This window comes from Panulirus ornatus, chromosome 12 (assembly GCF_036320965.1).
Source record: "Panulirus ornatus isolate Po-2019 chromosome 12, ASM3632096v1, whole genome shotgun sequence".
NCBI lineage: Eukaryota > Metazoa > Arthropoda > Malacostraca > Decapoda > Palinuridae > Panulirus > Panulirus ornatus.
This window is the reverse complement of record NC_092235.1, coordinates 22,728,723-22,755,176: the sequence shown is the minus strand read 5'-3', so window position 1 is coordinate 22,755,176 and position 26,454 is coordinate 22,728,723. Positions and strand designations below refer to the sequence as shown.

The 26,454-nt window shown below is 40.3% G+C and overlaps 1 protein-coding gene across 1 annotated transcript; it reads right to left on the bottom strand.

Moving 5' to 3' along the window:
- Positions 1-8,743: 8,743 nt before the first annotated feature.
- LOC139752239 (uncharacterized) lies at positions 8,744-25,998 on the bottom strand. Its single transcript, XM_071668274.1, has 12 exons — positions 25,897-25,998; positions 20,269-20,779; positions 19,121-20,146; positions 17,844-17,993; positions 16,292-16,426; positions 15,328-15,489; positions 13,826-14,010; positions 12,962-13,098; positions 12,613-12,757; positions 12,172-12,384; positions 11,222-11,401; positions 8,744-9,773 (listed from the first exon to the last, which is right to left on the bottom strand). Exons 1-12 carry the CDS (start codon positions 25,996-25,998, stop codon positions 9,663-9,665), a joined length of 3,057 nt encoding a protein of 1,018 aa, XP_071524375.1. The 3' UTR covers positions 8,744-9,662.
- Positions 25,999-26,454: the final 456 nt, after the last annotated feature.

The window sequence follows — 26,454 nt, the reverse complement described above, 5'->3', positions numbered from 1 at the left end:
CTTGATTTCTACTCGTCCGAGCTGTCTGCCTGCTTGCTTGCCTCCGCCATTAGCTAGACCATGTTACAGATACTGTGCGAGCCACTGCGTCACATGATTACAGTTGTGGCCGTTGAAAAATGTAGAATGGTTGGGCTGTTGTGATTTCGTTTCTTTCCCTCCACCGCTCAACTTTGGAGCTCTTCATCTTCCCAGATGACACATATATACACACCCCTTCTTAAAAAAAAGGTTTATTTTCCATTTCTTCCAAAACTTTTCGAACGATTATGCTCTTCCCTATTTATTTGCCTCTCTTTAAACCCTATTTTTTCCCCTACTTCACTGAAGGCCCGATACGAAATTTTACACCGGACACCAGTGAGTTTGATAAAACACCTTGACAGACTTCATAAACCCTCACCTATTTCAGATTATGACATTAAATGAAAAAGAATCATCAGTACTCATATCAGAATAATACATAAAAATGACGCCTTCATTTAAGGAAATGACACGGAAACCCCCTGACAAATGAAAATGTCACCAACCTCCACAAATAAGTCAAAAAAAGATATCAACAATACTACAGGAATATAGATGACGCAAAAAAATATCAACAACTCTACAGGAATATAGATGGCGCTCCCGTCAAGGATGCGTCTTCGACCTTCACATCTCCCCAAGACGTGATGTATTGTCATCAGTAACGAATAGAATCGACGCGAGAGCCTGCCAGAGTTTTCGAACTGATTCTATAAGCTAGTGATCTTATGGAAGGCCAGAAGACTATCGCAAACAAAGGGCATAGCAGCTACAGAGTCGTGTCCTGCCAACCTACTTGGCCATACTGCTGTTGATGACGGGATGCGTGCGCAGTCGCTGCTGAAGAAGAAGTGTGGATGGACGTGGCTCCTGCTGTAGAGAGGGGTGAGGTGGGGAGATTACGAGAGAGAGAGAGAGACAGAGGAGTACAAGACGAGGGATCCCGTGGGGGTGAGGTACTGGCTGGGATGGCTCCAGAGTTTTATATACCCGCGGCTCGCCACCCATGGCTGGATCCCAGCGCCTCCGGGGCGCGCCAACAACCCTGCGCAGACGCCAGGCCAAGCCAGCGAGTGCGCTGCACATCCAGTGTGTGATTATACCCATGAGCGTCCCAAAGACCTAGTATTTGAAAGTCCAGCCTTCGTTAAATTGGGCCTTTGGAATGTATTCATAAGCTCCTTGTTCGGGTAAGACCTTAAAAAAAAAAACTATCATTAAGGGATTAGAATACTTGGTGTGTGTCTTTTGACACATTGTAAAATTACGCTACGATTGCTCGCTCGTTATGCTTGAGGGCCGTAGCGTCATGGTCAAGGGTCGTTTAATGCCTTTAAGCGAGGGTTTGCAAGTCTGGGCAATCAGCGAGGGACCCAAGCACACATAGGAAGCAACGCTTGACCACCTGTGTGTGTGTGTGTGTGATTACCTGTATGTGAATGCCATTCGCCATTACCTGCTTAAGTGTGTCACGGGGAAGCGAGTTTTGCAGTCGTCTTATTCCTCGTTGTGCCCAAGGGATGTGTGTATCGGGGTGTTCAGAGGTCGTGCTGTCGTGCTCAAGGGTCGTACCGTCGTGATCAAGGGTCGTACTGTCGTGATCAAGGGTCGTACCGTCGTGATCAAGGGTCGTACCGTCGTGGTCAAGGACGTATTGTCGTGTTCATGGGTCGTACCGTCGTGATCAAGGGTCGTACCGTCGTGAAGGGTCGCACCGTCGTGATCAAGGGTCGTACTGTCGTGATCAAGGGACGTACCGTCGTGATCAAGGGTCGTACCGCCGTACTTAAGGGACGTACCGTCGTGCTCAAGGGTCGTACTGTCGTGCTCAAGGGTCGTAACGTCGTGCTCAAGGGTCGTACCGTCGTACTTAAAGGATTATCGACCTTATACATCTACCATTTATGCCCTTTTTTTGTGTTCACCTCAAACGATCAATTCCCTTTGATCTCCCGATGTACGCTTGTCTAATACAAACATTTCTTTATGAACTAACCTCAGGTAAAACTCTGCCATATATTACTGTAATGGCAAACAAAAATGCTTTTATGAGCTAACCTCAGGTAAAACTCTGCCATATAGTACTGTAATGGCGAACAAAAATGTGTCATAAATGTCACCAGAATTATTGCTGTATTAGAACGAAATCCAAGATATTATTATCGTAGCCTTGACCATGCCTCTCGCATTTGAATCTCGGTTTTTTATTATTTGCATTTACGGTGTACTTGTCATGCTTGTACAACATTGGGATCCTTTCCTGGTTTTATATTCTCTCTAAGAATATTTAAAGTCTATAGAAAGTATCCTTAACACTTTTTTTTTCTTGTATTGAATGATAGAAATGGGTCGGTTCGTCATGGCCAATTGTATTGTATTTGAATTTCGTAACTCGATCGCTTGAGCGATATGGTCCTTCACCCTTTGGGACATGGTGGCCTGGCCTTTAAATGGGGGCCTTTAAATGGCTCGTACCACCTCTGGTCCAAGTTGTAGGTCAGAGCGATGACCTTGAGTTGAAAGGTGGTGTTTAGCGGGGTGTTGTGTGGCCTGCCACAGCAGACATCACACCTCAGTAACATGGCTGTGTGTGTGTGTGTGTGTGTGTGGGGTACACACCACACCTCACTAACATGGCTGTGTGTGTGTGTGTCTGTGAGGTATGGCGACGTGCATCATCTGAAAACATTACATCACTTGCATCCAGCCAATTCCTCATATGTTTATCGATAGCGACGGCCCATGTCTTTCTTCATGGGTCTTCCCGAATCGGGGTTTGGAGGAAGAGACGCTTCAGTACCTACGTCAGAAAAGCATATCTACGCCTCAAGGATTTTAGTCTCTTAGGAAAGCTGATGTAAAGGGGATGCCCTTGATTGCGTCTCCATAGCCTCCAAGGTGATTAGGGTGGCTGGGTGGCTGGCTGCCATTTCAACCTCCACCCCCTCCCCAAAATCAGGAAACCACCTCGTCAATCCGTTATTTCGAGATTCATTTCGATGCTTAAAATCTAAGGGTGTCAGTGATATCCTCCGGTTTTTACATACAAATGTAATGTTTCTTTTGGAATGTTTCATTCCACAAGCCTAGGGTACAGATATAACGTTCCTCTTGGAATGTTTCATTCCACAAGCCTAGGGTACAAATATAACGTTCCTCTTGGAATGTTTCAGTCCACAAGCCTAGGGTACAAATATAACGTTCCTCTTGGAATGGTTTCATTCCACAAGCCTAGGGTACAAATATAACGTTCCTCTTGGAATGGTTTCAGTCCACAAGCCTAGGGTACAAATATAACGTTCCTCTTGGAATGGTTTCAGTCCACAAGCCTAGGGTACAAATATAACGTTCCTCTTGGAATGGTTTCAGTCCACAAGCCTAGGGTACAAATATAACGTTCCTCTTGGAATGGTTTCAGTCCACAAGCCTAGGGTACAAATATAACGTTCCTCTTGGAATGGTTTCAGTCCACAAGCCTAGGGTACAAATATAACGTTCCTCTTGGAATGGTTTCAGTCCACAAGCCTAGGGTACAAATATAACATTCCTCTTAGAATGGTTTCAGTCCACAAGCCTAGGTCAGTCCACCTCTTGGAATGTTTCATTCCACAAGCCTAGGGTACAGATATAACGTTCTTCTTGGAATGTTTCATTCCACAAGCCTAGGGTACAGATATAACGTTCTTCTTGGAATGTTTCATTCCACAAGCCTAGGTCAGTCCACCTCTTGGAATGTTTCATTCCACAAGCCTAGGGTACAGATATAACGTTCCTCCTTGGAATGTTTCATTCCACAAGCCTAGGGATATGTAAATGAAATCGTCCAATCTTCAGTTATAACGAAATTGCCGTCCCCAATGGAATAGTTCAAACCTTACGTTACGAATAACGTAAAAGACTAGGCTACAGGCCCGAAGTTAAAACCCAGGGAGAAATTTATCTAATATTTATTTTCAAGTATTTTTTACATTTGTGACTAATCTAAGCCCGGATATTAACGCTTTTAGAGGCCCCACATTCTGGTTGTATATACTGAAGAATGTGGGTAAGGCTTCAAGGTTAACATATTGGCCTTAAGGGCCGTTTTAAGGCCATTAAAGGCCACTTTTCAAAAGCCTTATAGATTACATGTACTGCACCACCCAGCTTTTTAAATTAAAAAAAAAAATATGTATCATTGGTATCAGTTCAGTGTTCATTCAATAATTAGTATACTTACACGATTATTTTTTTTTCAAGTTATGAAATTTTTTTTTATGCCATTTGGGGTATAATTCCTTGACCTTTGACCTGACCCATAATCCTGTGTGGGGTGGGGGGGGAGGGTCGTCGAAGGGCAACCAGGTTGTCATACCTGCAAGTCGAACGTACCGTCGTGTTCAAGGACTGTACCGTCGTACCGAAGGGCAACCAGGTTGTCATACCTGCAAGTCGAACGTACCGTCGTGTTCAAGGACTGTACCCTCGTACCGAAGGGCAACCAGGTTGTCATACCTGCAGGTCGTACGTACCGTCGTGTTCAAGGACTGTACCGTCGTACCGAAGGGCAACCAGGTTGTCATACCTGCAGGTCGTACGAAGGGCAACCAGGTTGTCATACCTGCAGGTCGTACGTACCGTCGTGTTCAAGGACCGTACCGTCTTGCCGAAGGCCAGGAAGGTTGTCGTACCTGCAGGTCGTACGAAGGGCAACCAGGTTGTCATACCTGCAGGTCGTACGAAGGGCAACCAGGTTGTCATACCTGCAGGTCGTACGTACCGTCGTGTTCAAGGACTGTACAGTCGTACCGAAGGCCAGGAAGGTTGTTATACCTGCAGGTCGTACCTACCGTCGTGTTCAAGGACTGTACCGTCGTACCGAAGGGCAACCAGGTTGTCATACCTGCAGGTCGTACGAAGGGCAACCAGGTTGTCATACCTGCAGGTCGTACGTACCGTCGTGTCCAAGGACTGTACCGTCGTACCGAAGGGGTTGAGAAAGTGGTGCACTGACTGGTGTTGGGGCCACAAGAATATTCAGGAAACTCGAGACAATTTTCCTTACGAGTAACCAAGTATTGAAACTTATGGCTTTTAAGCTTGGCGTATCGTTGTCACGAGTAACGTATAAATTGTAGTTGGTTTTCTCTGTGTGTATATATATATATATATATATATATATATATATATATATATATATATATATGTATATATATATGTATATATATATATATATATATATATGTATAATATATATATATATATATATATATATATATATATATATATATATATATATATATATATATATATATATATATATATTGCTTTGTCGCTGTCTCCCGCGTTAGTGAGGTAGCGCAAGGAAACAGACGAAAGAATGGCCCAACCCACCCACATACACATGTATATACTTACACGTCCACACACGCAAATATACATACCTATACATCTCAACGTATGCATATATACACACACACACACACATATACATATATACACATGTGCATAATTCATACTGTCTGCCTTTATTCATTCCCATCGCCACCTCGCCACACATGGAATACCATCCCCTTCCCCCCTTATGTGTGCGAGGGAGCGCTAGGAAAAGACAACAAAGGCCCCATTCGTTCACACTCAGTCTCTAGCTGTCATGCAATAATGCCCGAAACCACAGCTCCCTTTCCACATCCAGGCCCCACAGAACTTTCCATGGTTTACCCCAGACGTTTCACATGCCCTGATTCAATCCATTGACTGCACGTCGACCCCGGTATACCACATCGATCCTATTCACTCTATTCCTTGCCCGCCTTTCACCCTCCTGCATGTTCAGGCCCCGACCACTCAGAATCTTTTTCACTCCATCTTTCCACCTCCAATTTCGTCTCCCACTTCTCCTCGTTCCCTCCACCTCTGACACATTTATCCTCTTGGTCAATCTTTCCTCGCTCATTCTCTCCATGTGACCAAACCATTTCAAAACACCCTCTTCTGCTATCTCAACCACACTCTTTTTATTACCATACATCTCTCTTACCATATTATTACTTACTCGATCAAACCACCTCACACCACATATTGTCCTCAAACATCTCATTTCCAGCACATCCACCCTCCTGCGCACAACTCTATCCATAGCCCACGCCTCGCAACCATATAACATTGTTGGAACCACTATTCCTTCAAACATACCCATTTTTGCTTTCCGAGATAATGCTTTCAACTTCCACACATTCTTCAACGCTCCCAGAATTTTCACCCCCTCCCCCACCCTATGATTCACTTCCTGTTCCACGGTTCCATCCGCTGCCAAATCCACTCCCAGATATCTAAAACACTTCACCTCCTCCAGTTTTTCTCCATTCAAACTTACCTCCCAATTGACCTGACCCTCAACCCTACTGGACCTAATAACCTTGCTATTATTCAGTTACTCTCAACTTTCTTCTTTCACACACTTTACCAAACTCAGTCACCAGCTTCTACAGTTTCTCACATGAATCAGCCACCAGCACTGTATCATCAGCGAACAACAACTGACACTTCCCAAGCTCTCTCATCCACAACAGACTGCATAATTCCTCTCTTTCCAAAACTCTTGCATTCACCTTCCTAACAACCCCATCCATAAACAAATTAAACAACCATGGAGACATCACACACCCCTGCCACAAACCTACATTCACTGAGAACCAATCACTTTCCTCTCTTCCTACACGTACACATGCCTTACATCCTTGATAAAAACTTTTCACTGCTTCTAACAACTTGTCTCCCACACCATTTTTTTTTTCTCGCTGTCTCCCACGTTAGCAAGGTAGTGTAAGGAAACAGACGAAAGAATGGCCCAACCCACCCACATACACATGTATATACATACACGTCCACACACGCAAATATACATACCTATACATTTCAATGTATACATATATATACACACACACACATATACATATATACACATGTACATAATTCATACTGTATGCCTTTATTCATTCCCATCGCCACCTCGCCACACGTGAAATAACAACCCCCTCCCCCCTCATGTGCATGAGGTAGTGCTAGGAAAACAACAAAGGCCCCTTTCGTTCACACTCAGTCTCTAGCTGTCATGTAATAATGCTCTGAAACCACAGCTCCCTTTCCACATCCAGGCCCCGCAGAACTTTCCATGGTTTACCCCAGACGCTTCACATGCCCTGGTTCAATCCATTGACAGCACGTCGACCCCAGTATACCACATCGTTCCAATTCACTCTATTCCTTGCACGCCTTTCACCCTCCTGCATGTTCAGGCCCCAATCACTCAAAATCTTTTTCACTCCATCTTTTTTGATCCTAGGATTTTTCTCCCATGCTAATTATAGTTGCTTGGAGTACTAGGATTATTTTTCACCCGCTCTTCACATAATCAACCTACCTCACACCACATATCTTCAGGCATTTCATTTCTAACAGAGCCACCTTGTTGCATTCAGACCCCAAGACTTGTATCCAAACTGTACTGAGAACAATTGTAACTTCAGATAGCAGTGAACTGTATTTCCAAATAGCGACTACTTCTACCATACCCTCCTACCCTAAGCCTATTGCATGCCCACCATTTGCTTCAAAACTCAGATTTACCTTCCTCACTTCTCTGTCCATAGGCAGATTAACATCCATGATGCAGTCACACACCCGTGACACAGACCAACTTTTACTGAGAATCGCTTTTTTCCCTTCCAAGTAGCACACATGCCTTACTTTTTCCATAGAAACTCACTGCATTTCATACTTTCTGTCTATCCCGTACATTCATAGCACCTTTAGTAAGCCACCTCACTCACCTGTCATATGCTGTCTCGTCTCAAACAAACTACATGGACCTCCCTAAACGGAATTTGAAATTAATGAAGAGGAGAACTCATGTTAGATGAAAAGTTGGTTAGCAGCAACAAGTGGAGCATCTGAGAGGTGTGCTAGATGAGTTTCAGATCTATGCGATAGGATCCACATGTAGAACTCATTAGGCAATAGTTGGACAGTTTTTTAATATACAGTAATTATTTTAAAATAAGTGAAGTATTCAAACAAAGGATGGAATGAGTGGTAAAAATGCATGTGGATACTTTTTAAAAACTGTAGGACCATATACAAAGTAAATTAATTAAATTGCAGACCAAATGTAACTAATGGGTTGTGATTTCCTCAGACCTGCTCTAATGCATTAAGCCACCCAAACTTTGCCATTCCTGTAAGATAAGGTTATACAGTTCCCAAATACAATCACACAATGAGTTCATTTGTGCTATTGTACTCCACCTACAAACATTACCTCAATCTGCCAGTCTTAGTTGATGTGCTCTGCAAGTACTCATACATGCTAGCACAAGCCATGTTATAGAAGTATGTATCTTATTATAGGAAAATATTCTTAATGAGTGTTACAAATGAAAATAGTTCCTTATGTAACATCTATTCACTAACATACACCATCACAAATGCATTTGAGGTATTTCTTTTATCAGTTTAATAATAAGATTAAAACTGGTTATACCAAATGCAGAACAGTGCAAAATACTTATATGATATACTTTCTCAAGGGTTCCTCTGATTTTGGCCATCTCAGAACACTGCCACCATAGGATTTATGGAACCATAGCTTGTAACTGTACTCTTATGAACTAGTATCTGATTAGTTTTAACTTTAATGTTATAGGATAGTGATGGGTTAGTTTTACAGGTCAAACACAAGTTTTTCGTTCGGTTTATTGGCTTACATCATTTCAAAGATATAAACAACCATAAAGATACAAACATTACAGTATTAAAGTCTAGTTACAACAGCCCTAACCCTCATGTACAGTACTACACAACAAAGCAGTCTATTTACCCTGAGATAATCATTTTGAGGATACGCTAACTCTCAGCACAGCTGTTCCAATCTTCCACTTGATGTCAGTCCCATGTAAACATTTTGCTATTTTACATTTCTGTAAAAAGAATTCTGCTGCATGAAGAAATTAATCAAAGCACAACTAAGATGTAAAAAGCTGTGATAAAATCATTATTGAATGCAAACACTGCTAAATACAGGTTGCCGTAAAAAACTATAGTGCACATATCAAAATGTTTAAGTTCAGTTCCCTATGGATTTCTTAGGGCCCCCCAATAATTTTCAACATGTTCATTATTTTGTTTTACAGCAGTGAAATTATGAATTTCTACATCCATTCAGCATTGTTCAGTTCTAATAAAACCACAAAACAGATGACAATATCACTGACTTGTGAACTATATCATCCCATGTAAAGAATTTTTTTCAATTTCCTCTGAATATATTAGGTAGAGGTACCATTCCTCAATAAAGAACATAAAGTATAAAATAGTGACATCAGCCAAATAATTATGATGATATATCTCTGGTTGATTTTTAACTGCACATTACAATTTTACAACATGCAAGCTCATAACTTTTAAACTAAAAATAATTAATGCTTACTGACAATCTACTAAACATCTTATTCCAAATACCAGTGTCCTGCAAGATTTGTATCCAAAATATTGGACCCTCTTTGTTGCGTTCTCAAAAATGTGCTCTGGTTCAAGCAATATACCAAGCTCTCCTATAGTAATAGATGCATTTACTACCCCACCATGACCCTGCTCGTTAATCACTGAGCAAGCTGCTGTGCCTTGCTATCTACTTCATCAATGCTTCCAACCATGTAAAATGCTGCTTCTGGAAGGTGGTCATATTTTCCAGACAAAATGTCCTTGAAACTCTGAAATTAGATGAGAATAATACTTAATGATTAATTATGTACAGCACTAACGTTTCTTTATTCATTTAGTTATAATTTCATTTTGCTTTACAAAACAATGATCAAGTACATATTGGTGTTTAAATTTTTGTGGAATTCATTTTTACTGTTTGAGGGACCCCTAACCCAAATCAGCATGCTGTAAAAGGCAAGGGGTGCCTAATTCTATGAAGATTTTTCATTGAATAATTATAACCCTAATCATTTTGTTATTTTCTAAAATGCTTTAAGATGTACTGCACTATTTGAGGGCATAACAAGGGGCAAATGTTTTCTAAAAAAGTAACAAGGCAAGAATAAATTTGTAGATGTGGAGAGAAGTGTCATATCAAACTTTAAACAATGCATATGAAATCTAAAAAGATAATTTAGACACAAAGCTGGTGAGAGAGGCGTTATTAATTAGGTAGACGGTCACATAACACTAAGAAACCCAACACCTACTTTGGATATTTCAAAGTTTATTTGCAATTCCAACCAGTTCATTTACTCCTCACATTTTCAATGGGTTATTATAAATTTGCATTCTTTTTCTGAACATGATACAATAATATTCCTTTAGCTTCCCATTCTACTTATCAACTAAACATTTTCTGTTCTTCCCAATACAAAACATAGGTAATTATCAGTTACAAAGTCTGCCTCTATGGTAGTTACTTCACTGTACATCCAGCTATGATTCTGGAGCCTTAACCTAACCTGAAAAGGAATAAGCATGATGCCCATTGTGAAACTGGCCGTGGTTGCAGGTTCTGGACAGAAACTCCAAAGGCTCTTGACAAAGTTTAGGGGTGTTAGAAAAATAAACTTGAAAATCATTGAGGTAATGTGGTGTAGCTGGAGGCTAAGACTGGGTGGCTTGAGAGAGTTCAAATGGGGAAGATGTGGAAATACAATGCTTTAGGTACCTGGATGTGGGTGGACATGGCAGTTGATAGAGCCATAGAGGCCAAAGTACATCACAGTGTGACGGGGGGTTAAGGCCCTAGGGACATTAAGGAGTGTGTAGAAAGAAAGATCAGTATTCAGAAGGGCAGCAATGAGTACATTTAAAGGCGTGGAAGAGAAATATGCTGAATATACATAAAATTCGTGAGGATGTCATGTGGCATATAGGAGGATGATCATGTGAGATAGAGAAACTTATGGTGGTGAGCACATGCTGAGAGGGCTGACCATGGTGTAGTGATTTCGTTGGGTATATGAGAGTGAATGAAAAAAGACACTGAGTTGGGGAGGAGAGGGAGACCAAAGAAGTGAAAAGATGGAGTTAAAGATGCTTCATCAGCACTTGAACATTCAGTTGGGTGACAGATAATAAGAAAGTCAGTGCCAGCAATTGACTGATTCTTCATTGACACTTAAATCTCTATAAATGGTACTGAAAGTATACAGAATTGTTTACTCACCCTAACTGTGTCTTCAAGAGAAACAAATTTTCCTTGGTAGCCTGTGAATACTTCAGCAACCTGGAATGGTTGTGACATAAACTTTTGAACTTTGCGTGCTCGAGATACAGTTAGTTTGTCTTCCTCAGAGAGTTCGTCCATGCCCAGGATAGCAATGATATCTTGTAATGATTTGTAGTCCTGTAATGGAATGCAGTACAGTAACGTGGAATTATGAAGTAAAAAAAGTTAATTTATGAGAGAAATCACCCTCACCCAACTCAAAATGTCCTTGTTATATATAAGTAGGAAAGCCCTGTAATTGTTCTTAGCACCATCCACAAGAGCAATAGGCCAACCCACCCTGCAACAATCCCTGTTTCTTTTATTTCTGCTCTTTTTTTCCTTTATTTATGCTTGCCTTCCACCTTAGAATAGTAGTTTTAGGAACAGTGTTTGAGGAAAAATCTTCACTTTGCTCCTTCTTCTGTTCCTACATTAGGAAAGCATTGATAAAGGTAGGGTAGATTTCCTGTCCCTGCTGTCACCCAGGTTACTTTCCTCTACAACAGGTGAGAGATATTTAGTTGTACTGCTTCCTCTTACCATCAAAATTGTGATATCTTAGTTACAATGTCTCTACCACACACACACCTACCTGAAGCTCCCTTAGTTACACATCATTCCCACCTGCATATCACATCAACTGCTTCCTTCTGCTATCCACTAAAAAAAGATTGACTACAATCATTTCTTAATATCACAACAGAAATATTTCTCTGTAAGTATTCACAATACCTTCATCAAAAATATTCCCATCAACTAAACCACCCATCACATTCCCTCCATGTATATCTGGGTGTTCTGATCTTAAAGCTTCACGTGTTTGAACATAGCCCAAACGAACTCATTTCCGACAAGTATACTTATATACCAAAAACTATTTCACTCGGATAAATGGAAAATATTACCTGGAGAATCTTTTGGACACCTCGTGCAGTTGAATAATGTTCAGCACCAATAACATTAGGGTCCATGATCCTAGATGTGGAATCCAGTGGGTCAACAGCGGGATAGATGCCCAGCTCTGCTATACCTCTTGAAAGTACAGTAGTAGCATCAAGATGGGCAAATGTGGTAGCTGGGGCAGGATCTGTTAAGTCATCAGCTGGGACATAAATAGCCTGTAGAGATTGAAAAGGTGTTAAATAACCTCATTACGAACAATGTGTGCATGGTAAAATGCCAAATTTGTTTCATAATGAGTGCTAGGAGTGCTGGTCTTGCTATTTCGTTACAAAGTTAAAATTATTATTTTAACTATCTATTTTTCATTTTTTTCCTTCTTCAAAGGCCTTGCCTCAGCAAAGATTTTTCTTTCTGACTGAAACACTTGACGATGGGTACCTTACCTGGACAGAAGTGATAGATCCCTTCTTTGTGGTAGTGATTCTCTCTTGCATGCTGCCCATGTCAGTTGCTAGAGTTGGTTGGTAACCAACAGCTGAGGGAATACGTCCTAACAATGCAGAAACTTCAGATCCAGCTTGAGTAAATCTGATCAGAAATGGTTTAACAATTAATTTTTGATGCATTCCACTTGGGCAGCACACTATATGGCATGTTTTGCTAATATTTTGGCAATTATATATCTAAAATTGGTTTTCAGGTAACTGATAGAAACATATCCCTACTTAGCAGCTGCATATACCATCCCCTGGATCTCTCATTTATTTGCAAGCTCTGAATGCAATTTCCTACCTGAAAATATTATCAACAAAGAAGAGAACATCTTGGCCCTCCTTATCTCTAAAGTACTCAGCTACTGTCAGACCTGTGAGAGCCACACGAGCACGAGCACCTGGTGGTTCATTCATCTGACCATAAACTAATGCTACCTGAAAAGTGTTAAACACGATAAAGTACTTTATTTTTTAATAAAGATTCACATACTAAGGAAATCACTATAAAATACTAATATTTGCAGTATATGTGCATTTTAGGTTTCACTTATAGAATGCTAAGTTTTACAAGAAATTTAGAAAGATGGTGCTTGGCAAAAGAAAGAGAGGCCAGTTTGCCAAAATTAAGAAATGAAGTAGTTTTCATCACATTATTTTATACATGTGCATCTAAAATGCATTGTAATGTAAGGGAATGTGAGCAAACAATATGTTTCTGGTTAGTAAGTCACCACCCTTGACCAGCGGGTCTAGTTTATCCTTCACACTGTGTGATGGATGGAGAGCATTGGTTTGGTGTAAATAAACCCCTGCAATGCTTCTATTGCTTGAACACTAGTGCCTTCTTTTTATCATGTGAGGCAGAGGCAATTTCTTTGATAGTATATGTCAAATCATCCTCGACACTGCTGACATGACAATAGACCTGACACAGCAAGTGTGTATCATTTGCATTGTGACACAGACCACAAGAGTGCTAACCATTTCCATCAGAGATGTTTCATATCCCAATTTGTCAAGTTTTTGTGTCTCACAGAAGTGTAAGTGCTGAATGTACTCTTGTTACAAGAACCATGAATCATTAAGGGGATGATACAAAAAAAATTGTATGAAAGTACTACTAAAGACAAAAGCAATGAACTTTAGCAATTGCAGAACTCACCTTTGAAGTATCACTTGTGAGGGATATGACACCAGATTCAATCATCTCATGGTAGAGATCATTGCCCTCTCGCGTCCTCTCACCAACACCAGCAAATACGGAGTAACCACCGTGAGCCTTAGCCACATTATTAATAAGTTCCATAATAAGTACAGTTTTGCCTACACCAGCACCACCAAACAGACCTGAAAACCATATAATCCTAGTAAGTAAGATTCATGAGCAGCTGCAATATTGAGTGCAGGACTCTCATCATTACATGCAATATGTTTATATTTTCCTTACAGTCTAAATATTTTCGGAGTCATGAACATTACCCCACATTTACTGGGAGGTTATAAGTGCAATATCTTTGTTAAACAACCCAAATGAAGAAAATTTCTGAACAATACAATACAACCTCAACATATAGATGGTATTTAGTTATTATAAATGAAAAGAAAACTGCTTTCAGTTAGTTTAATGTTCTTAACTTTGAAAGCCATCTATATACAGACAAGCATTCATTCCATACTAGACTGGCCTTGCCTAAATGCAAACCAATGCTTTTTGAGGTCCATGATAAATAAGCTGCACCATAAGTATGAATACGTGGCTGATTACAGTTAAGTAACCATCCTCCTAATCACCATACTTAAAAGTTAAAGTGCATAATTCATATATTATAAACTGGATGTTTTTAGAATGATTTTTTTCTTTTCTTGAGTAGCTGATCACAAAGAAGCTCAAAAAAGAAGTCAGTAGCAAGCCATGGGTCCTGGGGCACATAATAACTGCTAAAGAAAGGAATGAAATGGCCAAAACAATACTTGTAGAACAGACAGGAGAAAGCATTATCATGGCTGACAAAAAGGAATGGTTGAAGAGGTGGTAGGAAGAGTTAACACGGTCAAAGATTTCTGATTTCATTGTAGCTGAAGAAGAAGCAGAAGAGGCACCAAGATATGTAAGCAACATTCCATACTGAGGAGAATGAGATCCATGTAGGTGTGGAATACCCATTTGAAAGAAAAATAAATTGGAGCACTTGTGCAATACCACAAGCTAATGGAATACACATTCTGTGACATTCAATATGTGGGGTTTCCAAGATAAAGTGGAGGATATGGTTACATCAAACATGCTTACTGCAAAAATTACCTGCAATTTTTTGAAATTTCTCTTTCCCTACTTTTCTCACTGTGATGAGGGAGGGGTGAGTGGGATCAGGAGCTTGTGAAAATTCTACCTCTCAGTTTCAAGCTCTTTCATTTGCCCTTGTCATTAAAAATGGGCTGAGGATCCCTTTATATGACTTTTGTTCATTCTGATATATCAAAAAATATAAATAAAGAGAACTGTTTAAGATCCATGACCCCTTCTCCAGGGGCTCCTGTAGCTTTAAAGCTGAGCTTTAATCAGTAATAAGGAAAAGCTGGACTCCTTTGGAGGATAATTTTTTGGAGGAATAAGATCATTTAATCCTAAAAATAATGTAAACAACAGAAGTCAACATAACTCACCAATCTTTCCACCTTTGGAGTATGGTGCTAACATATCGACGACCTTGATTCCTGTCACTAAGATTTCCTGCTCTACACTCATATCTTTAAATTCAGGAGCATCAGCATGAATGGCAGAATAAGCATGAGTGTCAACAGGGCCTCGTTCATCAATTGGTTCTCCTGCAAGTAAAGAATCAGGTGCTAATACATATTTTTTGAGAATACCTTGACAATGTACATCACAGAAATGTTTCAGTGTCTTGTGGATTTTTAAGTGTAAGGCCCTTAATTTATAGTGAGTATTTATCACTCACAGAATGGTTACAATCAGCTTTTTATAAAAAAAAAAAAAAAAAAGTGTACAAAGCTGTAGAGGCTATTAATTACTTCAAGAAATTAAAAGCAGGCAATAAGAATAATAGAGTACATGATTAAGAGTGTATCTCAAATAAATAATGGCACTTCACACTGAAAATCATGGGATTGTAATGGCAAACTTTGGCAAATGTCATGAATGTGAATCAATAAAATATTAAAAAAATATAACGATAAGAGAGAAAATATGACAGTGAAGCTGCAGCAAATATGGATCTTTTACATATGGCTCCTAAAAATTTATAACCTCACTCCCATGGATTTTCATGACAACTTGCATTATAGTCTGCTTAATATAAAAGGGCTAATGCTACCCTACCTAAAACTCTTCTTCCATTTGATATTCAGAAGCCCACTGCATTTTTTTCAAATATATGGAGCAAGAACTTCCTTGATGCATATGCTACACAGCAGTATGCATCCATAGACAGCATCAAAGTAATTCTGTATAATGATAAGGCTGATACTAATTATCAGTTTAAATATTGCAAATCATCAGTTAAAACCTACCACCATCACCACTTCCAAAAGTAAAGTCTCAAACATCTCTGTCCTATCAAAAGAGGACCATCACTATAGCTTCACCTTTCCCTACCATGAGGCTTACCAATGACGTTGATGATCCTGCCCAAAGTTGCTGGGCCAACTGGGATGGAGATTGGTCCTCCAGTGTCAGTGACTGGTTGCCCACGGATAAGGCCTTCAGTACCATCCATAGCAATTGTGCGCACAGTATTTCCACCTGTGAAGAGCAGGGAACTTCAATGGTTCAAAAGATGGCTGCATGACAAAATCATACCTAAAACAACAAATAACTGTAATAATATAATACAACACACAGTCATAACTATAAAACCAAATTAAAAGGAAATATCATTACATCAGGCTTCTTGTATTCCCTAACCTAAACATTTTTCCACTACATTCACCAAAGCTCTCAGTGTTCCTCCAGTTTTTCTCTCATGCAAGATCCTATTCTCACTCACAGACTTCCCACTTCTTTCCTTACTGAATCTTACTCCCAAACACTTAAACATAAACATCCAAGTCTTAAACATGAAAATTGATATTACCATAGAATTTCTCACTGCATTAAAACAAAAAGTGGAAAACCTGTAATTTCCTTACATTCTCTTTCACCATCCTTCGAAGCACAATGAAGTTTCCCTACATTCAGTTGTCCCTTCTCTGATTCACCTATCAGCACAGCAACATCTGCATACAGCAAGTGAGGTAACTTCTACTCTAGTTTCTCCATGACTGAGTGGTATACCAGAATCACAACACCTTACTCTCATCCTAGGTAATGTCCGATCCATAAATACATCAAATAAATAACCATGGTGACATTACACAACTTTGACATGCTCCCAGAGTTATTTCAAGCAGCTCGCACAAGCCTCTACTATATATAAACTCCTAACTAATGTCAAAACTCTTCCATGCAAGGCATATATTTTATGAATCTCTCACAAAGTTTTCAAATCACTTTTATCATATGCCTTTCCTAATTCCTTCCACACCCCTATGCACTTTCTCCACTATTCGTCCAAGGGAGAAAACTTGGGTTACACCTTCTTTTTCTTAATCAGCCTTGTTTACAGGAGGTTCAATAATCCTCTAAAAATGATCAATCACTATCCTGCCAACAATGATTTCTCTAATTTTAGCAGTTACTTTTACTTCCTTACATTTACAGAGGGACAGTTACCGCTGTTGTTCAGTAATCTGTCTCATAACCATTTCTCAATGCTTCCATGCACATTTTCCAGATTTATTGTAACAAGTGTTTCACCTGTACTCTTCACCATTTCACTCACAATCCCATCTATATCCCCAGCCTTCCAGTTCTCTATGGGCTTAAATACTTCTCGCTTCCTGTAGAAATAACATAGTAATATAATTGGGAGCGGGGGGCTGGAAATCCTCCCCTCTCGTTTTTAATTTTCCAAAAGAGGGAATGGAGAAGGGGGCCACGTTAGGATGTTCCTTCTAAGGCTCAGCTCTCTGTTCTTGAAGCAACCCTGCTAACGTGGGAAATGGTGAATATGTATGAACAACTTTTTATATTCATATGTAATGTATAGTAATATAATTACAGAAGTGTCTATTGTCTTCTGAATAAGAATAAATTTGACTTACACCATCAAAAGTCTTACCAAGATGTTGAGCCACTTCTAACACAAGACGGGGTGTTCTGTCCTTAACTTCAAGAGCATTTAGGATTGGAGGAAGGTCTCCCTTAAACTGTACATCTACCACAGCTCCAATAACAGCTGTAACTACTCCTGACATTGGTACACCAACAGCTGAAATGGAAAAATGCACAGAGAATGGTTTTGATTTAAACACATTTGATTGTATCATAATGCATATCTGTCATCAGTCAGTTAAGAAGGGTACAATGGATGTACAGTGCAAGATAAAAATATTAGCAAAAATTAATGTTTTATGAAAGAAAAACTATATCCCTGCCAAAGGCATAGCCTGATGAACCTTTGAGAGAGCACTTGTTTGTTGGTGTTAAAACACCAGTGGAACTTCCAGAATTGAGCAAAACCCAAGAATTTACCCCTCCTTCAACCAACATAAAATGTATGAGACCAGTAGATGCTGTACCTAGGCCCATGACATCACAAAATTATAAAGCTCTACAGCTATACAAAGCCTGAAAGACATTACTCCAAATTATCAAATATCTCTAACTTGACTTACAAACTATCTAGCTTGAGTTATATGTCATAAAGAGTCTTGTTCAGGTTCATTGCAAGGGTTGACACTAATGAAGCACTTACGACAGGTTAATCCCAAGGTTTAACACAACTGGACTACTTACAACCACATATTTTCTGACAAAGTTGTGCTCCTTCCATGGCACTATTCTGACTGAAATTCATTTATTTGCTTGAAAAAATACCAATCATTAAGCCAAAAAGTAAAAAGTATTGGCTTGGCTAACAAAAACGAGACTTCACTGCCACAACATGCAAGGTAATGCCAAAACTGAGAACCTATGTCAGCAGTGTGTCCAACTATATCTTAAAAATAAAATCTAAGTACCTTCAATTTATGAGTTGTAAACCATGAACAAACGAAAATAATTCTGATTGGACATTAGACAAGTTGGAACCAAAGTGCATACATCATGCACACTGTCAGGTCACCCCCAGCTCAGCAAGTGAAACATATGGTAGGGGCTGTGTGTGCTCTACTTCATCAGCTGCATTGTGATATCATTAAGCTTGGTTAGTTACTGTAAGGTCATTTAGCTCTAGAGATAAGAATCCATTGATCATTTCATGGTAGTCAAAAGGTTGAGATTTCTCCAGGATTTGCCCAATTTTAAGGGGTAAAACTGGGGTTTAAACCCATGAGAGCGAATGCTCTCTCAGCTGATCATAAAGCTCAGTCTGTTAGAGGGAAAGATTAATATTACCTTCTTCAACAGGTTCAGTAGTTGCTGACTCAATGGCTGCAGTGGCAGCAGCAGCGGCAGCAGCAGTTGCTGCAGCAGCAGCTGCTACTGCTTCAGAGGGAACCTCCGTTTCTGTTTCAGCTGCAGGTTCTCCTGTAACAGCTGGTTCTTCAGCAGCAGCAAGTGGCTCTAGTGTTTCTTCAGAAACTGGTTCTGCTGCAGCAGTGGGTTCTGGTGCTACTTCAGCAGCTGGTTCTGCTGCTACTGCCTCAGCAACCGGTTCTGTTGCTTCTGCTGTTTCAGCAACTGCTTCTGCTGCTGCTTCTTCAGCAACTGGTTCTGCTACTGCTGCTGCTTCAACAACTGGTTCTGCTGCTGCTTCTTCAGCAACTGGTTCTGCTGCTGCAGCTGCTTCAGCAACTGGTTCTGTTGCTGCAGCTGCTTCAGCGACTGGTTCTGCTGCTGCAGCTGCTTCAGCAACTGGTTCTGCTGCAGCTGCTTCAGCAACGGGTTCTGCTGCAGCTGCTTCAGCAACTGGTTCTGCTGCTGCTGCTTCAGCAACTGGTTCTGCTGCTGCTGCTTCAGCAGCTGGTTCTCCTGCTTCAGCAACCGGTTCTGCTGTTGCTGCTTCAGCAACTGGTTCTGCTGCTGCTGCCTCAGTAACTGGTTCTGCTGCTGCTGCTGCTTCAGCCACCGGTTCTGCTGCTGCTGCTTCAGCAACTGGTTCTGCTGCAGCTGCTTCAGCAACTGGTTCTGCTGCTGCTGCTTCAGCAACTGGTTCTCCTGCTGCTGCTTCAGCAACTGGTTCTCCTGCTGCTGCTTCAGCAACTGGTTCTGCTGCTGCTGCTTCAGCAACTGGTTCTGCTGCTGCTGCCTCAGCCACCGGTTCTGCTGCTGCTGCTTCAGCAACTGGTTCTGGTGTTGTTTCTGCAACAGGTTCTGCTGCTGCTGCTTCAGTGACTGGTGCTGTTGTTACTGCTTCAGCAGCTGGTTCTGTGGTAGTTGCTTCTGCTGCTGCCACAGATGCTTCAGCAGCTGGTTCTGCTGCTGCTTAAGTGACTCTGCTTCTGCTGCAGCTGCTCCTTTAGCAACAGGTTCTCCAGCTGCTTCGGCAACTGATTCTCCTGCTACTGTAGTAGCCGCTTCTGCTTCTGCAGCTGGTCCTTGACTTGCTTCTTTAGCAGCAGATTTCAGCGATCCCTTATCTGAATCAGATGACGAGGAGGAGGATCCTGTAGTCGCTGATTTAAGAATTTCTGGTTCAGCACGAATTATATCCTCTAAAGTAGCACCTTTCATAGACCTTGCAGTTTTTGCAATATCAGGAGTCTCTGGCACTTCATGTTTAGACGACTCATCAGTAAATTTAGAATCCTTGGGATCCTTTGGTCCTCGTGCAGCATACAAGGCAGCATCTGTAGTGATGGAGTTCTTTTTAGTGTCCCATGAATCCTTCCACCCTGCAACTTTTGCAGCAGCTCTCTTTACTTCTGGAGATGGTACTCGCTTGGTTAAAGTTGGTCGTGGAATCTTGCCTTTCTTCTTTTTGTCTTGTAGTGATGTGGTGGTATGGACATGACGTTCGTGTGAAGAAATTGCAGGGTGTGAGTTGGCCACACATCGTCCACTAAGGTGACCCAATGCTGTTCGCCCCAAAGCTGCCACTGCCCGCCCATGATGCTGCAAGGGGAATTGATTGCATTAAAAAACATGTTATACTACGCATCTTTCTTCATGTAAAAGTTATATTTAGTACGGGTGTTACTGACAAATTTCAAACTAAGCAATTAAAGAGTTAGGAAAGCAATTTGCATTGATATCATAATACCAGATCAACATCTCAACAGTTTTGCAATCTTTTAACTTCACTCCCCTTTAGATACAACGAGAGCAATCAGGTTAGTTCCCTTACAGGTAAAGGTAGAAATTTACACCTTAAAATGAATGGTTTAATATAATTGTTTTACAGTTGACTATGAAGTTTATGTATCTAAAATCAAAATTTTACACACACACAGATATATATATTATATGTAAACCTCAAAATGAACTTTTTTTTTCTCCAAAGCTTAATATCCATTTATTCCCCACTTGTGAGAATAATGCTGTGAAGAAAAGGTTGAACATGATACTTAATATATCTAAAAGGTATAAAATTCTGTGATATAAATGAGACAAACATAAATGAATTATAATTAATATATATATATATATATATATATATATATATATATATGATAATCTAAATTCTTCCAATCACTCTTATTACTGAAATTCCTCATTGTTCAAACTTTCCCATCTATGGGGAATGGTTCACTGGTTCGTATACTATTCTGATTATTATCATTATTATGACAACCTAACCCCAGGACCCCTTCTCCAAGGAGTGCCTGTACTACAATCAGTCAAAGGGACAGGATAGACTCCTGCAGAATGAAAAGTGACATGATGTAATGCATGGAGAGTCTGGTGACACTTGGTTTTTTCCTTCATTGACATAATTGTAAATTTGTTTGGGGTTCATTAAAATTCTTTGCCTGCATTTCCTCTCATTCATTGCATACTTTCAGTTAGTTACAACTCCCCCCCTTTTTTTTTTTCATATGTTCCCTACCTCATTGAGGCCTAGTTAATATTAATCAATGTCAATGAGCTAAAATCTTAACTTCTCTTCACCTCTTCATCTCCCTGTTATAAAGTTTTAAGATGGCTGTCCAATCTCTTGAAATCAGTACTTTCTATAGATGTGCCAGTTATTAACTCGGGGATCCCCGTGTACCTGACCACTAATATTATTGATGCTGCACGTGTCTAAATTTTCCCCACTCCCCCTACAGTACAGGATTATCAAAACTCCCATTCTGAAATTTCTCTCTCTCTCTCTCTCTCTCTCTCTCTCTCTCTCTCTCTCTCTCTCTCTCTCTCTCTCTCTCTCTCTCTCTCACACACACACACACACACACACACACAAAACCATTCAACGGAAGGTTTTGCACTCAACATAGTCTACATTATTGCCGGTCCCAGGTGAGAGAGAAAGACCATAAAGTTACCCTTTTAAGTCCTGGTTTTGACGTGAACCCCTTACTCCCCACCACCTCCTCCCCAGACAATTCTTCCCTTATTGGCAATCATTTCCATGCTGTTCTGAAATGCATGAACTCATTCTCGCCAGCAGTTCGCATTGTCAAGTGTGGATAACGGGTAACTAAGAAGCAGTGGCCGGCGACCCGTAGCAGAGCAGGGCCGGCATCAACCAAGTGGTGTATATATTTGCAGGTGACTTGGCAACCTCCCTGTCTTATATAACACACAAGTTCAACCGGCACAGTACTAAGCTACTCCTTACCTTCCCACAAACAATATGGTGCTCAAAGGCATTGAAACTCAATGTATCAAATCACAAAGACGATTTTTTGAGCTACGTTAAAGCGTATATAAGAAGGGGGTGGGTTTTGGTTGTAAGTTGGTTACGTAACAAGGTTCCACAGGCGCCAGGGGGCTGCTTCATGGGTACCCCAGTAACATAGAGGTGTCTGCCAGCCTTATGACGAGCCCTTCACCCCCCACCACCACACCACCCCATGACATGGGCCCCTCCCCACACACACACACACACACCCAGTAACATGAGACATTTTGCCAACCTCATGAACTATTCTCTCTCTCTCTCTCTCTCTCTCTCTCTCTCTCTCTCTCTCTCTCTCTCTCTCTCTCTCCTAACACCTCCTCAAGAACAAGAGCACCGGTATTCACGTCCAGATTTCATAGATGGCGTGTACTATTATAATGGAGTACAGTAGCCTTCTTCCTCTCAACACTTTTTCTCATGCAGTACTGTACCGAGAAGGTGAACATGAACATACGTTTCAACACTTAAGTTGTAACCTATATATATATATATATATATATATATATATATATATATATATATATATATATATATATTTAGCTAAGCTTTCATTGACCTTGGGAGTTGATGGCGAGTGTGAGGGGGTTCGTCTGTGATCCTGGAAGCTTTCCCTTCAGCAAATGAATGATACCGCATTTCTCTCCCAGCATGACTCATAACTTCTAAGAAAAAACAAGTACTGATATGAAGGTAAAAAAAAAAAATATGGTGATTACAAGTGATCAGTTCAAAGTACTTGATATTGGAGGGGGTCGTGGTGTTCAAGGCCATGTTCACAAGTGAAACTCTAATTTGAAGTCTTTTCATTCTCCTTTTGGGACTCTCCAACACTCAGAAATAAAATAACTTGTGAAATACTACTTCTAACCTTAATGATAATATTTCTCCCTGATTCACTATGGCACTTGCCTTTTCCCCCCTTTATTGCTACTGATATTTGATAAAAACCAGGCGTAAAGTCTATGATACATGGGTACCTTTTTACTAAAAATTAAGCAGAATCTATAAGAAAAATGCTCAGCCACATCTTTCATTTCTCTACCGGACGAATTTCTATTTCTTCAACTGTCACTACCATTATACTTAATACTTTCTGAGATGTACGGTAGTAAGAAACCTTTGGGCAGTACCAAACCGGCCTATCTCCCTAACGTTAAAATTGTGTTTTTTCACTGAGTTTTCTCATTTCCCATTACGCTAAATACCAGAACAACTATGGCACGGACCCATTAACATTGTTAGAAGTTAGTTAACTGTGTTCTGCGTGTACCCCCAGTGCTGCAACAGCCCAATCCACCCTGCCCTAAATCGGGGTATGAGTGGAGGACGTGCCTTCCAATAGGCCTAAACCACAAGCGCTGTTGCCCCTTAGTACACTAAGGGTTGAGCCAGTGCGAACATTATTAAATAAAGCCCAGTTATACTTCAGTTACCCTTTAAGTAAGAGTGTTAAATAGAAACATGCAATCACCAAATACCTTCATACAATATCTTTTTCTGTTTACAAAATAAGGTTCATGTATACTGAACAAGTGGCAAGTCGTAAAGGAAAAAAAGGTGAAAACGTGCAAAGAATATAAACATCCCTCATTTCTAGTGGGGCTAAAAAGAAGTAGTGTTAATAATAAAGACCACAGGAAGCCAAATATAATAAACTCTCGTTTAAAAAAAAAAATAAAAATCTTGCACTCACGTTTTTCAAAGGCGAGTTGCCAACTTGTCAATTCCCAAACAGTTGTCGCCGGTAAATCCCTTTTCCTGTAACTTACAGCTTCTTACAACATGAATGTCACCTAATAATAAACCCTTGACAGGTATTTGAACATAATTTAACTTAAAGAGATTAATTCCCCTACCACTTAATGCATAGAAGTTAAAAATCCTCATCCCATTTACTATATATCATGCCAATTCACTTTTCAAGCACTGTTTTTTAAAAGACCATCCTATTCTCGACGCACAATGGAGCTCAATCCATATCATTTATCGAGAAATAAATTGATTAGCGTTTGTCTTATCGCGTACACTGGGACGATTTATGTAACATCCCCCTCCCTTACCGGAGAGAGGAAGAGGGGGTAGAAAGGAGGAGCACATTGTACTGTCAACCAAATTCAAGTTTGTGGACATAAGCATCAACCCTACCTCTATCCAGTCATAAACACGGGAAATAATTGTTTATCTTCTATTTACAGATTTGTTGACACAAAGCTGCGTCTCTCTCCTCTCACTCACCCGTTGCTGATCACACAAACTTGGTAAGTAGAACACAGTTTATATTCCCACATCCTAACCACCGGACATTAACGGTAGGGTCGTGTTCCCGGCATGCCCTTCCTTAACAACCCTACGAGTAATTCATATCAATACGAGTAACAATCCTGACGGAAAAGGGGAAAGAAATGTATATATATATCCCACCTTGAACGCTGCTGCTCCTGCCCTGTGCATGGCGAGGGATGGGCCACAAGTGGTGAGGGGGGACGCTGCCGGTCTACGGTACGACACGTTTTACACTGACTCTCTTGTGTCTCTATGTATGTATGTAGGTTGGTTGGGTTAGTAAAATCTATAGCCACTCCTTTACCGTCTCACTCTTTTGGGGTTCATATCGTGTGGTGATATTAATAAACTTATTGGAACGTCCATTCGATCATAGAAGTTTTTTACACTGACTCTTGTCTCTATGTATGTATGTTGGGTTGGTTGGGTTAGTAAAATCTATAGCCACTCCTTTACCGTCTTACTCTTTTGGGGTTCATATCGTGTGGTGATATTAATAAGACTTATTGTAACTTCCATTCGATCTTAAAAGTAGTTTTTTCTGGATAAAAGGATTAGGTTTAAGAGTTGGGTAATTAATCGTGTGGGTATGGTGTGAACTTGCCATTGTGAATGAAAAAGCATGTAAACTCCCAAGTGTAATGTTGTGCGTGTAGGTTTACCTCAAATTTCAAATGACTAGTGAGATTTACTTTAATTTCTCTAGACTTTAATGGTATAAAAAAAATTGTATGGCAACTGTAGGGTAACCCATATAAAGACGCCGGCCGGCATATTGTACAAATAAAGAAGTCAATGAATCACCACGAATATAATGAATATATTTTATGTCATTCGTCATCAACTGGACTAGACAAGACTGCGAGATTCAAATAATAGGGGGGAAATATCTTACTGATTAGGGTTGGTACTGAACGTAATAACTGTATTTATTTTACCTAGCAATTCATAATTTATTATGATAAGTATGTGGGTTAGGACGGTGACTAGGCACAGGTGAGAAATAGTGCTATTCAGCACCATTTTACCCCCAGCATTTCAGCTTGCGCTGACACCTTCACAGGAGCGGAAACATGACTTGGGAGTAAAGCACTCACCTCACCTCTCCACACGCTCGCTTTATGTGTCTTAACGACGGAGAGCTTCTTAAATAACCTACAACCATCATAAAGTTGAATGATATAGATTGTTCAGGAGGCTCCATGGTCGTTGTTAGAATTTAGGTTGTAATGGTGACAGCAGTGGCGATGGGTATTTCTGAGTTGTGTTGTTGGAATTGGTGACAGTAAATGTTGGATAGGCTCGTAGATTAAAGCCTTTTAGAATATATATATATATATATATATATATATATATATATATATATTCTTCTTTCTTTCATATTATTCGCCAATGCCCGCATTAGCGAGGTAACGTTAAGGACAGAGGACTGGGCCTCTGAGGGAATATCCTCACTTGGCCCCCTTCTCTGTTCCTTCTTTTGGAAAATTGAAAAAAAAAAGAAAAAAAGAGAGGGGAGGATTTCCAGCTCCCCGCTCCCTCCCCTTTTAGTCGCCTTCTACGGCACGCAGGGAATACATGGGAAGTATTCTTTCTCCCCTATATATATATATATATATATATATATATATAAAGGTGTCACCTTGGTGCGAATCGTGAG